Source organism: Syngnathus scovelli, chromosome 10, assembly GCF_024217435.2.
Source record: "Syngnathus scovelli strain Florida chromosome 10, RoL_Ssco_1.2, whole genome shotgun sequence".
In the NCBI taxonomy this organism is placed as follows: domain Eukaryota; kingdom Metazoa; phylum Chordata; class Actinopteri; order Syngnathiformes; family Syngnathidae; genus Syngnathus; species Syngnathus scovelli.
This window is the reverse complement of record NC_090856.1, coordinates 7,973,967-7,988,706: the sequence shown is the minus strand read 5'-3', so window position 1 is coordinate 7,988,706 and position 14,740 is coordinate 7,973,967. Positions and strand designations below refer to the sequence as shown.

The following is a 14,740-nucleotide window of genomic DNA, read 5'->3' as shown; positions in this document are numbered from 1 at the left end:
ATTTCATTCAATAATTCATGTCAATTTTATTTGACCAATTTAATAAATTCGATTAGGTAAAAATCAATTCACCAAATAATGATGATAATTTCTATGAAACAAAAAAAGCAATTAAACAATTTATAACGTCATGAATTATATGAAGTCAAGAAATAAGATCAATAATTTTATTATAATTCATCATTTAATTGTCCAATTATTTAACATTTAAGTAGGTTGATTTTGTAGTTTGGGCTCAAACTACACAAGTCGCCACTACATTCTACTTCATAAAATACTTAATCTCTTAGCAAAAGATACCCTTGGTTACAAAGTACTCAGACATGGTAAGTCCCAGCACCAGTTCTTAGAATGGAAAAAAAGGAATGTCTTTGACGACACAGCCAAAATGGTGGACATTTTTTATTCAAATGTGTATGCAGAATCCATAAGTCTAATAATTAGTTACAACATTAGAGCAAATTTGTTAACTTCTACAGTTGTCAAAAGCACAACTCTAAGGCACAGTATGTTTCAAAAAACAATTTCTGTGAAACAAAAGACAGTCATTTGATTCTGACAGGCTTTTTAACAAAAATATAACAACTGTTGATAACGTATTTTGGAGACTATCAGCAGCTCAAATAACTTAACACAAAATCCAGAACAGCAGTTTTGCTCAACTAGTAATAAAATTGTGCATGATAACTGATTGTCACCTAGAAAATAACAACAGAAAAAAGGTGCTGTGATATGGTAGCCAATGTGAGTCAGTATATTGATTAGTGGGGGCACACAGAATATTATTATTGGACATTTTTTTTTTTTTTTTTTAACTTGACTTTCCCCTTGAATGAAGCTAAATGTGATTTTGGACCTGGAAGCGAATTGCCCACCTTCGATCAGTAAGTCAAGTCCTGTCATTGACATGTTGCTAACCTCTTTGCTTGTTGACTGTTGGCTGCTCCTCCTCTATTAGACCCGAACAAATACTGGAAAGACCACAAAAGCAGGCTCCCGTGATCCTGGGAAATATCTGGAAAGAAATAATGAGCATTCAACAAATTTGCAAATTATCTTGAAAGCTTTATTATCCCATCAAAGCTCCTTTTGTTCTTTGGACTTTTTTTTTTAGGATGAAGTAGCGGTCTTGTGAATGTCATGTTATGAACTATTTTCATTTGTCTGCCCGGTATTGGCACTCATTAGTGAATTTATAGTGAATACTTGTTCTTTTACCTCCTGAATGTCCTGTTATCTACTGAATGTTTTGTATCAATGTGTCATGAAGTTACTGAGCTGTGCCTGATGTGTAAAGGAAAATTACCAGCTCTGTGGGGTGTGTCTGTAATTTGATGGAGCAACTATGGTTGTATAAATTAATAAGAATATTTACACAATGATTGATATGATAAGGTAAGTAAGTTTGTATAAACAAATAAGAGTATATACACATTGCTGTTGCTCCCTCTTCAGTCCCCCTTCTGACCCCGACAGAGGTCAACCAAAAGGCAAGGACAAACTCACAAAGTGTGTCATGAACACGGGAATATTGAATTATAGGGGGGAGGTCAATCTAAGTCACATTTCTCAATAACAATAGTAATCAGGCGGATACACAAAGAGCGAATGCAAGGAACACAACAACATACATAAACCAAATAAAAACAAACACAGATTAAACATGTCCTTTTGTCAGGGTTGGGGAAATAGTGGTGGCTGCAGGTATGAGAGTGTCAATTCGGGCATTAACATATGCATATGACATGCACACACATCAATGCGAGAGGGAGTGCTTGAACCCAATTCAAATTGATCTCTGTCATGACTTTGTTCAGTGCATCTTTTAATATTATCTTTTTCTCCTGTCCAATTCACCCCCTTGTTCAAATCATTTGTCATTTTCAAAATAGTGCACCTGCAATCCTCCCAAAATGGTTCAACTGCTCAATTTCTCTTAATATTCATTATGCAAATAAATTGGCCTAAAATGCTTTATTACCTACCAATTTAATGTATTCACATGTTCAAACATTTTCCCTATTCCTTGTTATTGGTCCATTTATCTCCTACATTTAATGACCTAAATATTTGTTGTTTATCTTGTAGCCGTCTACTCTCTATTAGCTGTATGATTTATCACCATTTGCACTTTAAAAAAAATAATAATTTAAACCTCATCATCCCTTTATTGTTACCACACAATGTATCCATTCCAGGTTGTTGTCTCTCATTCACTTCCTCCAACTCAGCTCATTGTCTAGCTCCAGAAAATTCCTTGAACTCCCAGCTGGAGCTGCAGCTCTTATCTGATTCCTCCCTTCCTCTCATAACTTATTGTTGCAAAAGCCTATCTGACCTTCTTTAAGAAATTACTATTATCTTGTATTATAAAAAAAACAATATGGGCCTTTGTTAGGTCTTATGTTCCAACATAAAAACGTGTTGGAGTCCATCTCCACACAATACCTTAAATACCATAAAAAATACCTTATACAGTATACCTTAAAATACCTTATATACCTTAAAAATACAAAAATAATTCTCTGTTGAACAAATAAACAACCATCTCTACATAATTAAATTTGGGGTCGGGAAAGACAATACCACTACAGTGCGGAGGCCACAGTTTATGAATGAAGAAGCCTTCTTACCTTCTAAAAGTGGGGCCCTGGGCCTCCAGAATGCAGAAGAACTTCGCCTTGATCTCTTAGCAACAGATACACTTGGTTACAAAGTACTCAGACATGTTAAGTCCCAGCATCAGTTCTTAGAATGGAAAAAAAGGAATGTCTTTGATGACACAGCCAAAATGGTGGACATTTTTTATTCAAATAGTAATGCAGAATCCATAAGTCTAATAAATATTTACGTTAGAACAAATGTGTTAACTTCTACAGTTGTCAAAAGCACAAATCTAAGGCACATGTATGTTTGAAAAAACAATTTCAGTGAGACAAAAGACAGTCATTCAATTCTGAGAGGCTTTTTAACAAAAATATAACAACTGTTGATAACGTATTTTGGAGACTATCAGTAGCTCAAATAACTAACACAAATTCCATAACAGCAGTTTTGTTGAACTAGTAATAAAATTGTGAATGATAACTGATTGTACTTTCTTGAAAGTGTGCACATACGCAAGGCGGCATTTAAATGTCATGATAAGGCATGTCAGTATTACATTGTAGCCGTTCGGCTCAGGACTGAGAAACTTGAGCACCAGACAAACTGATGTCTCTGACGGCAGCTTGTTCCAACGTTATTGTTCACAGTATTTGGGTTTTTGGTCAAGCGTCTGTTGTGACTGATTCTTCATTAGGTCCAGCATTACTTTTCAAGGGGATGCTCACATCTACACTTCCAGAGTCACCTGGAAAACAACAACGGAAAAAAAGTGCTGTGATATGGTACCCAATGTGAATCAGTATATTGACTAGTGGGGGTACACAAAACATTATTATCGGAAAGTTTTTTTTTTTTTTTTAACTTGGATTTCCCTCTTGAATGTTTACCTATTGACGTGATTTTGGACCTGTAAGTGAATTGCCCACCTTCAATCAGTAAAGTTGGCTGAATGAGAATCAAAACATCTGAAAACTGTTGTGAAAATATGCACACATCTCTTTGAACTAAGGAAACTCACAGGATGACCAGCATGTTGTCTAAACTGGGTGTGGGTGCAGCCTGCTTTTCTCCCATGGCGTTTAAGGTGGAATAAATTTAGAAGTGAAAGTAGCGCGGCGATCGAATGAATCAAGGTTGCAAAACAGATGGTGTTGCTGTGGGAGTGTTCATGTTGGTCAAGTCCTGTCATTGACATATTGCTAACCTCTTCGCTTGTTGGTTGGGGGACTGTTGGCTGCCCCTCCTCTATTGGACCTGAGCAAACACTGGAAAGGCCACAAAAGCGGGTTCCTGTGATCCTGGGTAATATCTGAAAAGAAATAATGAGCATTCAAAAAATTTGCAAATTATCTTGAAAGCTTTATTATCCCATGAAAGCTCCTTTTTGTTCTTGGACTTTCTTTTTTTAGGGGGAAGTAGTGGTCTTGTGAATGTCATGCTATGACCTACTTTCATTTGTCTGCCGGATGTTGGCACTCATTAGTGAATTTATGGCTGACGGATCTTAAGTTCAATCAACATTATCACTTACAACACATATTGAGAAAGCAGCCGTCATGGGGGTGGGGGGGCGGGGATACATTTCATACTATTCATAATAAGAAAATGCACGCGTAATTGTAATGAGGTAATACTTTCATTTTCATTCTACATGTCCCACGAAGTTTAACATCGCCTCGCTGTTTTAAAAAGCCGTGTTTAATGCTCGCTATTATGACCAAAACATACTAATGGGTGCATACCTGCGGTTTGGGAATAGGCTATGGCTCGACAGACGTTCTTCTTGATGTCGAGTACGTTGTCCGGCGTACCGGGGATGAACGATCCCACCCATACCGCGTCCGACGGATGCTGCGGGAACACCTTGCGGATGAGCGTCTCCAGTTGAAGGACGCACCGGCGGCTCTCGTCGCTCTGCCCCGCGTTGAGGCGCACTAATCCAATCAAGGCCGGCACAGTGCTGCTGGCTCCTTTGGTGCGCGCCCGGACGTCTTTGAGGACCTCCTTTATGCCCACATCGCTGATGAAATTCTGTCTGAAAAGGAACACGATAGCGGGACAATCGATGGTTCTGCGCCGGCTGGAGCAGCTCGTTTGTTTGATAATTGTCCTCTGAGTGCTATTCGGGCGGGCTCCCGAGTTTATATCGTCGGGAGTCCCCTGGGAAGGCTTGTCCCCGTGGCCCTTGTGACAGACGTGGCTGAGCTCGCCCGCACAGACGGTTGGAAGGGGCCTTTGGTCGCCAAACAAATCGTTGATGAACTCCCGCAGAACGTCGGCATCGCTTTCTGTCGCATCATTCCTTTCTGCTGCATCGCTCACCAAATAGATCCTCTCTTTACCTCCAATTGAAGCGAGCGTCCTCTCAAACTCGCTCTCCTCCGACATGGCTGCCTTGCCTGCGTGGAGTGGACTGCGACTGGTCAAACCAGACTCGAGGAACAAGCTGTGAGTGACACCTCAGTGCCATGCGTACAGACCCGACACGTTCGCACGGTTGTCTGAGGCAATTACAGTGGGCGCGTCTAAGGAGCGGAACTCGGAGATCAACGTCTATTTCTATTGGCTACCTCTCTTGGTGGGCGTGACCAACTCGCGGATTCCGAAAATGAACCAGACACATCTATATATTTGACGATTATAGCCCAATCCTGCGAATAAAATTACCGATTATTGTTGTGATAATTATTATTGTTGCTACCAAGGTGGTTTCCCTATTTCCATATGGTGCCACCACATACGAAAACTGAAGTTATCACGTGATCCGCCACATCCAACATGGCGGATACACTGACTACTAAGGAGTCTATGTATAGAAATAGGTACATGCCACACAATCAGATCTCAAAGTCAAATAAAGGTTTTATAAGAAAAATAGTTATTTCTGTAAATGAAAACATATGTGAATGTGTGCAAACTCCAATCAAAATCACATGTTGTTGTGTAGTAATCATTGGCATAAAGTTTAGATGATGAAATGTCATGGTACAGAGGTCACTCTTGACTGAGAGTATCCACATGGAGAAAAGTCCTCCCTTTCTTCCTATGTTGTACTGCCTTTGCGGTGAAAAGAAGGGACATAATTACGACTAAAGCAACACTTTAAATCAAGAGCCCTACTTCTATGCAGGATGGCGACTGGGAAAGCTAAAGCGACCCTTGACTTTCTATGATGATAAAAAGAAAAAAAACTCCTTCTGCTGAGTTCCCAAGAGCCTAATCCGTTAATCCACAAATGCCTTTTCCTTCATTAAAAAGGTGCTGTCAGTTTGAAATACCATTGTGCACTTCACAAATAGTCTCACTAGTAATGAATTAATAATATAACCTGCAGGTCTGCCAAAAAACAAATACCTAAACAAATACAAACCTTTGTACCGGCGTTGATTATTGAGTGAGCTGTGTTTGTTTCCAAAGTCTCTGTTGTGTTAGTAAGTGAGGTTCATATACTCACCTCCTTGTTTAAGTGCAGTAGCATCTGTGGGTCAAGAATGCCTCTTGGACCAGTCACAGTGATATTTAGTCCCAGACAAACTGGTAGAGAGAAAAAAAAACCCAACTAGTTATGAATAGCAGCATGATAATATATATATTTTTTTCTATACACCAAAATAGTGTCTTCACATAAAACAATTTTCGACCTTACAGGCACTCTTTTGATCAACAATTTTACACTGTTATACGAGTTTTAGAAAAGTACATTTTTACATATAGGTCAACACCAACGTTAAATGCAGCTCACTTGATTCATTGTTGATTTAGCCAAACAGGATTGTACTAAGCAGCCTGAACAGAGAAGTGATGCTAGCATTGCATAGTCAATTGCAAAGCTGCCTCGTTTTTCATTAGCGCTTGTTTACCATTTTTTCAAATATATATTTTTTTTGGGGGGGGGGGGGAGCGAACAAAATAAATGAACATATTCAATGTGTTCTTAATAGGAATCAATTATTCATAGTCCCAGTGCCCTACCAATGGATATAAGAACTGCTACCTTAGTAGAAACATTCAAGACACGTTTAAAGACACATTTCTATGATATGGCCTTCAATTAACCTGTAGTGGCCGATTCGGCTGGAGTTTGTTTTCGCTCCCTCTCACCACCCCCCCTCCCCCCACCCCTCTCCGGCTGGGGAGGTGGTTAGGTGGCACCCAAGCTGACAGTGGATATCTGGATTCTCGTGGACCAATTCAGGTGTTCCTGAAAGGGGGATCCTTCCATCTGTGGTCCCTTCTCAAGGTTTCTCATTTTCCCCTGGTAGAGTTTTTTTGAGATTTCCTTGCCCTTTTGGGAGCTGAAGATCAGGGGATGCTTTGAGAATAATTGTCAATTTTTGTCTATGTGAAGCCCTTTGAGACTGCTTGTGATTTAGGGCTATACATATAAACTTAGAAATAAACTTAGTAAAATTGCACACTTGTTATTTTGCTCTCTGACACCAGAACACCAGTTTCTCCTTCCTCTTCTGCGGATGCTTTCTTCCGTCACATTCATGCGCTCTGAAAACTGCTTAGGCAAGACTATGGAGCAGAAAATATTCCAAAACAGGAATCATAATTCTTGTTGTGTATTTTCGGCCAATTACACACAAACACACAAACACCCAATTCAATAATAACCACCTGTCATCAAAGAATGCTGCAAGTGCGGTTGCCCCTTCAATGGCGAACAGGAAGTTTTTCTCCATGGCATGATGTCCCCGAAACCTGAGAAGATGTATTTGGTGAACCGTAGACATACAAAGCAAAAAGCAAAACAAAAACATGAAAAACCAGAAAGCCTCGTCCAACGAACAAATGAAAATTCTGTCTCTTTATTGCAAACGTTCGTTGAAAAACAACGTGAGAAATAAAACACACATGGTGAGGGCTACAATGGCTTGTCACTAAATTGGTTCCCTAATTTTAGATTTAAAAAAAGAAGGGGGGAAAAAAGCACACCACTGCTAAAATATCACATCACTATTTGTTTTAGCTTCATAGTTTCCATTTCATCTCACTTGCTACACCCACAAGTCTAAAATAGGGCCCGACAAATTTTGGCCTCAGGGCCACGTGGAGCCTGCTCCATCCAGGCATTCATCATCAAGAGTCTTCTAATAGTTGATACATACTTTACCAAGAACCAATCCTGTCTGCCTCTTTTAAATATCAATTGTGCCACATGAGCACCAAAGTTCACCCACTCCTGAAAGAAATATGTGGCAAAAAGCAATTGAACTACTCAGAGTTGACTAGCTGCACAATCACAACAATAATCACGTTGACATAGTTGCATCGCTCTCTGACCTACCAACACAATCATTCCAAAGTAAGCAAGCAAATAAAGCAAAACTTCATGTTGGAAAAGCGCCCAAACAATCTTTCCTGTTTGTCATCACAAGAAAACAAGAGTTGCAGTCGTGGAGTGGATTGAAAAGTTTAGGATGTGAATGTCTGTCCGATTCTTGACAATCCCAAGAGGCACAGATGGGAATAATAGGTTTGAAATTACAGCTGCACAAAGTTTTGGCCAGAAGAAATGGCTGACTATTGGCAGGAAAAGAACAAAACATTTATAGAGATAATCCCAGACACCATCTGCACAAAACTTTCAACATTTCTGACCAATAAACCACAGTAAAACTTGACACATCGTGCATTTCCGCTCAGTAATTTCCTCTAGATGACGCTAGTGCGCCACAATTTGAGGGGAAAACAATGTCATGTGCTTGACGTGCAGTTTTTACCCGCTAGGTGATAGCACATCCCCAATAATAGTGGCGTGAAAGCAGCCATTCAGCCATCTAGCCACTTTTTCATCTATCTGATTGTTTAAAAAAAAATAATAATTTTTTTTTAAAAAATCCTGGTTTGTTAGTGAAAAATAAATTATCTTAGAAAATAATTTAAAGTGTTCACTGTACTTTTATTGACAATTTCAGTGAGTTTTCTTCTTTTACAGGTGGGAACTTATGATTTCAACGATAATAATAAAAAAAATGCTGAATATGATGACCGGTATATAAGACCTGCTGATATTAACTCATTCCAGAAATGGAAATTAAAGCAAATGAAATTGTAAAACCTGACAAAGAATCCTATTAATAAATAAAATTTGACCTGTGAATGGAAGTTGAACATCTGATGTTTTGGGTCTAACAAAGAAGTAAAGGTGGTAAATATATATTTTTGTAAGGCCAATGTGTTAAAAATGAACTCACAGACAATAAATGGAAGAAAAGAAAAAAGAAAACAAAGGCTGAGGGCGTTTTATCAGCCGTGTGCGGTCAGCCCCGAGACGTAGACCAAAAGCAAACAAGCAAGCAAGAGTAAAGCAACCTTTCCAGGACAGTGAGTGTAGACACAGAGCACTTGTTCACAAAAAATACATCAGGGCTCAGTGCGAGTAAGTGTGGTGATGTGGGGGTGGGTGGATTGTCACAGATGGCCAAATCTTGAATATGTCACATGAAACCTGCATTCCGAGCTTGCTCAGAGGTCACCAAGCTGACAAGCTGCACAGTCCCGAAAGGAGGATGAGGTGTTGTCATTCAAGTCAATATGTTTTCAAGCCCTGGTGTTATTACTGGCACCAGGGTTGACTTGTGTATGCTAAATTGGAAAAGAGTTGCAAAATCCTTCACAATGGCTTGTATAATTTCTTATTGTTCAAATACAGCCATTAACTTTTTTTTTCACTTCCTGTTATGTGTCGTGATAGACAGCTGACAGTACAATTCATAGAATATAATTAAAAAAAAAAATGTAAGCACTCCCTGCTTGTATTCATGGCATTGAACAAACCGTGAAGTCTCAGAGGGGTACATCTTGTTTCAAGCGGGAAGAATTTTTTTCATCTGGGCGTCAGGGTCAAATATTGAGGCGGCTTTCTATGATGCAAATTAGGCCACATTTGAAATGCGGACCTTGGTTGCATTAATTGAATCGTAGGTTCCAATGTGCAGGTGCACACATGCATTAATAAGAATAACAACCTTCAGTTCAGAGGCCCATTAGTCAGATGTAGCCACAAATTGTGCTCAGAAATAAAATATAACAGATGCATTTGGTGAGAAAACGATTTGGAGCTCAACAAAACAACTGCTGGTGTGGAGATGTCAGTTTAAAGAGAATCTAAAAGAATAAATCTGCTTTTAATTTGTTATCACTATTAGTGACCAAAAGTGAAGAAAACCAAAGAACCAGAAGCATAACAGCAAAGAGTCAATTTTGGGACAGCTGTCAAAAATCGTGACTGCTTGGAGATTAATTGACTTTGAAAGCCTGATTGATTAGGAAACACAGCTATGTGGCTCAGTGGGTCGAACGCTGACTTTGGAAGCTTTGAACTAAATTTTCGAACCACTTATGCGACTGATAAAAATCTAGAAATGCGTTCAACTTCACCATATATTAATGCTTGGCCATCGTGTAAATAAAGAAAGCTTTTGTAGTATCAGCATTAATTTTCCAATCCCCCTAATTTGGGGCTCCCGAGCAGATGAAAAATTGGCTTCCAGGGTACTGCTGACAAAACATCATCCATCCTGATATCTAATCAAGTTATCATATCAACAAATAGTTGCATCAGGGGCCCGACACGGTGACACGCCTAAAAAGACACCCAAAGGAGACGACACATTTCTAGCAGCGGGACACTCGGAAGGTCATGGAGGGAGGCTTGAAAGGAAGTGGCCCCCCGTGGGGGATCCCTCGACTGGCCCCAGGCGCTGGACATGGCCAGGAGGTTAGCAGGGGGAATGTACATGAGTTAGCGCTGCCCCCCCCCTCCCAACAGTCACAATGGGCCTTCCCAACACAATGAGCATTTTGCAGAGAGGACAGCGTTGACTGAGGGCCCACTGTAGTGGTGTGAGGGGATGCGGGTCAAGGTTTAAGAGGCTCATGTACTGTTAATGTGAGGTCACTCTCGTACATCACCGCTGACAGCACCCATCTCCGGTGGCTCTCCTCCGTGCTAAACACCGCACAGTTGCTATAGTGACATTAGCTGCCTTTGTGCACTCAGGAATGTTCATAATGAAGAAGAGAGGATCACTCCAAAAAAGGAGGAATTTAGCAATGATGTAACCTGTGTCCACCATGTAATATGCTCCCTTAGCACGTCTGGATAATGGAGCGGAACATGTAAAAAATACCAGCAAAAGAAGGAAAGATACCTACTTTTGATACATCTTCTGAATTATTTGTCTAGTGATTGCAAATCAAAACCTTATCTGTACTGTATACTGTAAATGGAAGAGACCAATGAGGGACTCTTAAGACCTCTGAATGGGTTCTTGTGTCATACTCGTGTGTTTATGCTGATGGTGCATAGAGGCATGAGAGCCCGCCAGCATTCCCTCCATGCACAAGGGTGTCCAGATAAGCAGATAGGGGTGAGATCTGGCTCAGCATAGATGTAAATGTTTGACAAGCTCTTTCACCATCTGAGTTATCTTACTTGTGCATGGTCACCTGTACGCACACACGCAAACACACACTTGTGATTCATAAGCCCATATCAACAACGATGGGATGCCATCAAAGCTCTTTTGGTGTTTTCGTTAGATTTTAATCTTGCTCAAGTGCTGACATCTGGTAAAGTGCACATGGGAGCTTGTTACCTGCTTTGCTCGTTAGTCCCTCAGTTAATTGTATTAGCCATTAGTGAAAAAGTGCATCGAATTAGTCCCTCTGCTACCTCTCAATGTTAAGAGTCTTAATTATGCATCTGTGTTTCTGCATGGACGAAAAGGAAGAAGACAGGCATGGCAGGTACAGAGCAACCCGTGAGTAAGTGGGGGTTCAACTTTGACCTTTTTGCAGAGAGTGACGTGGGTCTCTGCAGCAGTACAATACTTCCAGCACGCAGCCCTCTCTGGCTGCCTGCTGCGACCCACAATGAAGTCCTTTGGCGAGGGCTCTGCGTGTAGAAAGGCCCCCTGGAGTGCTGACTGCTATCCAGGGGTCTTTCAGTGCTTTCGCTTCTCTCTAGCTCAGCAAGCGAGGCAGGAAAAACTCAATGAGAGAGAAGCTACAAGGGGAACAATGCCCCATAGAGGGCATCTTAACCCGCAACAAACAGTGTCAACATGTGTGCTGAGCGAATGGAAAGACCGACACAGAGTCCGCCAAGGACAGAAAGGACTGTTTCCATGTGGGCCGGCACACTGAAAGGGCTACAGTGTTGTTTTGTCGCATACGAGAGGGATTTGGGTTCTTTTCAGGGGCGGCCGGCTAGCATTTTGGGGGCACCAGATAAAGTAAAGCGTCGAGAGCAGGGTCTTTCTTCGCCCGGCTCGCTCTATTGGAGGGGTGAAGAAGATTATTGTTGTACACGCTACGAAATAAAGCCTGCATCAAAGTCGGCGAGGAGTGTGGCCCGGATAGAGAGAACCAAGGCTAGATGTTAGGATGAGGGGTGAACACGGGCACATGTGGCGCAGGTCACCGTGTGTGGCCCAGACACGTGCGAGTGTATTACATCCTCCATTCTGCCCAGCGTGTGCGATCCTCTCATGTGTCCATAAAGGATCTGTTCATCTCAAGCTTTCAGTTCCAGTATGCATGCAGTCGTGAAAAGACTTCATTCACCACTTCCCTGCAGTAATGCTAGCCACCGCTCCAATTGACCAGTTTAGCACCAATTGAAGCTAAGTGGCAGCGTGTGGGAGTCCAGGTGCTTATCATTGTGGTTTCTGGGAGGACTCGGGGAGGGATGTGCCATGCTCTTGCACGCCTGTGTCGACAACATGCACATACATGCAGTTGCAGGTTTTGACATCCAGTACTACATTAGCTGCTTAATTCTGAGGGAAGAATCTACACTACTATCTGTCATCATTATTTGGCTTTAGTGGAGGTCTACGCTCCACTGACTGCTCTAGTTTGTTTTTACAGATTATAAAAATATTGTGTTATCATTAAGGTATTTTAACTCGATGAAGTAGCTCCACAGCATTTGGCAACATGAAAGGGAAGAAAAGGCTAATGACAAACAAAGACAGTCTGTGGCCGAGTGTATCATCACAGATGAAATTCCTCCAGAAAAACCCACATCCTGAATATTTACCGCCTCGACAGACGACCGCCTCGCGCTTCCCGTTGGACGTTTTTGGAGGCGACACAAATAGACGCGTTCACTACTGGGATCAAAGATGACATTCGGTGGGTGTCAGAGCAGCTGGAGTTTGCCTTTTCTACAATCAGCATCTTTACGGTCACGTAGGACCACTTTGTACATCCTCTATGTCCATCCACAAAAAAAGTCTTGTAACATGCAAATATACCTTGATCAATGCTCTCTTCTAGGGCCTCATACACTTGTATGACAGTTAAACATGATCATCCCGCAGTTGTAAAACTTCGCATTACACCTTCGGCATTGATGTTAAGACTGTTTCATTGTAGTAGAGTATTTACAATTTACTAGTAGGTGTGATTAACTTCTGTTTTACACTACGACAGTTAAGGATGCCAAACATTGCACGTACAGCTAATAAAGTTTTATGGTGGCAACAGTTTGACCCCTGGAGCGGACGGAGTTATTATTTAGTGCTTTAGAAGCAAATTTAAATGTTTGTACTTGTTATAGTTTAATTTTAATGTAGTGTTTTTGTTGTTGTTGTTGTAGTTATTGTGCTTTGGTTGTTTTGTATTGGACTGCAAACGACAGAGACGTGACGCTTATTGGATTTTGATCAATGTCTGGAGAAGAACTGATTCTGATTGGAAATATCTGATTATCTGTATTTACACTGCTGGGACACATCCTGTATCATACTATTTGAGAAAAAAAACACACACCTAAATAAAAAGCTTTGTTAGGATTCACATCCAGTCTTAGCTTAAACAAATTTAAGCTTCATTCAGTGTTCATTTCCCGGCACTTAAATGTGGAAAAAGAGAGGCGTGTTTTTTCTGTAAAGGTGGGACCATCCTGTTTCCGCTCCCACAAGCAAAAAGATGACAAAGACCAAAAGAAAGATTGTATGACAAAAGACTTCCTTTAAGTGGCAGTGAGGGAGTGAAAACTGCTAGTGAGCATCTTTTGCTTGTCAGTGAAATACTCTGTAATATTTGTTAACAGCAAACCTCAACTAGAAGTGACAAAATGAAGCAAGTACTTATTACCTTTTGTTTGGAGAATTGTTTGAGTTGTTTTTTCATTTCCACAATGTGTAAGAAAGGCTCCTTTTTGCTGCCACCAAAAATTTTCTGTCAAACTAGAGTATTAAATTAAAAACGTCCCCATAGCTTTTTGTATTTGGAAAGTCTAATTCACTTAATGCTAACAAACAATGAAAACACATTACTGTGGACATATATATATATATAATACTCAGGCATATATTCTTTATCATTTGGGAGGAACAAAAAATATTATGTCAGCTTACTGGGTACCTGCGCCGATCAGTATGAATTAAGGCAAAGTAAGCCAGTTCAGTTCTTTACATCCTATTTAATTCTTATTACTAAATGTTTACAAATTACAATAGTGCTTAATACTTAAACATTTTACAGTTTTGTTTGTTTTTTGTGGGAGGCTGGAACAGATTAATTGCATTTCTATTGATTCCAAAGGAGAAAGATGATTTGCATGTGTTTTGAGTTGTCAAGAAACAAGTTGAACTCGCAGGCAGGCACCACTATATATATTGTATTTAAAAAAAAATGTGTATACAGTCAGTCATATCACAGGTTTTCATCTATTGCGTGTTGGTCTGGAACATATCCGGGGAGATAAATGGGGGCTCACTGTATTGCATTTGATAAACCCCTGAGGACGACGCACACACGTGTGCAAACACGCACACACACGCACACACACGCACACACACACACACACGCACACAGCCAGAGGAAGTCTGAATCAGTTGGCTCTCCACACACACTTAACCATTCAGGAAAATGTCAGACCGCATGCATGAGCTCAACACCACATCAAAGATCATTTGGATGGCGTGCTAATACAACAGACCTGAGACTGGGACAAGATGTTGCAATAAATGGTTGCTTAAACAACAACACAAATTAGGTGGTTGTGATGGTGGTCAACACCAGACTATACACTTGTATAAAAAGCCAATAAACGGGTGTACAGTTTTGGGGCGTATTTCAAATGCTAGCCAGCCGCCCTCTCACTCAA

The 14,740-nt window shown here is 40.7% G+C and overlaps 1 protein-coding gene and 1 long non-coding RNA gene across 2 annotated transcripts; both read right to left on the bottom strand.

The window, feature by feature from the left end:
- Positions 1-384: 384 nt before the first annotated feature.
- On the bottom strand, positions 385-2,620 carry LOC125971109 (uncharacterized). Its single transcript, XR_007482353.1, has 2 exons — positions 919-2,620; positions 385-698 (listed from the first exon to the last, which is right to left on the bottom strand). It is a non-coding gene; the product is annotated as an uncharacterized lncRNA (long non-coding RNA).
- A 167-nt stretch (positions 2,621-2,787) lies between these two features.
- Positions 2,788-5,452, bottom strand: LOC125971095 (uncharacterized protein C2orf72). The gene is made up of 3 exons (XM_049724044.2): positions 4,350-5,452; positions 3,812-3,916; positions 2,788-3,352 (listed from the first exon to the last, which is right to left on the bottom strand). The coding sequence occupies exons 1-3, from the start codon at positions 4,993-4,995 to the stop codon at positions 3,270-3,272; spliced, it is 834 nt and encodes a 277-aa protein (XP_049580001.1). The 5' UTR covers positions 4,996-5,452; the 3' UTR covers positions 2,788-3,269.
- Between the last annotated feature and the right edge of the window lie 9,288 nt (positions 5,453-14,740).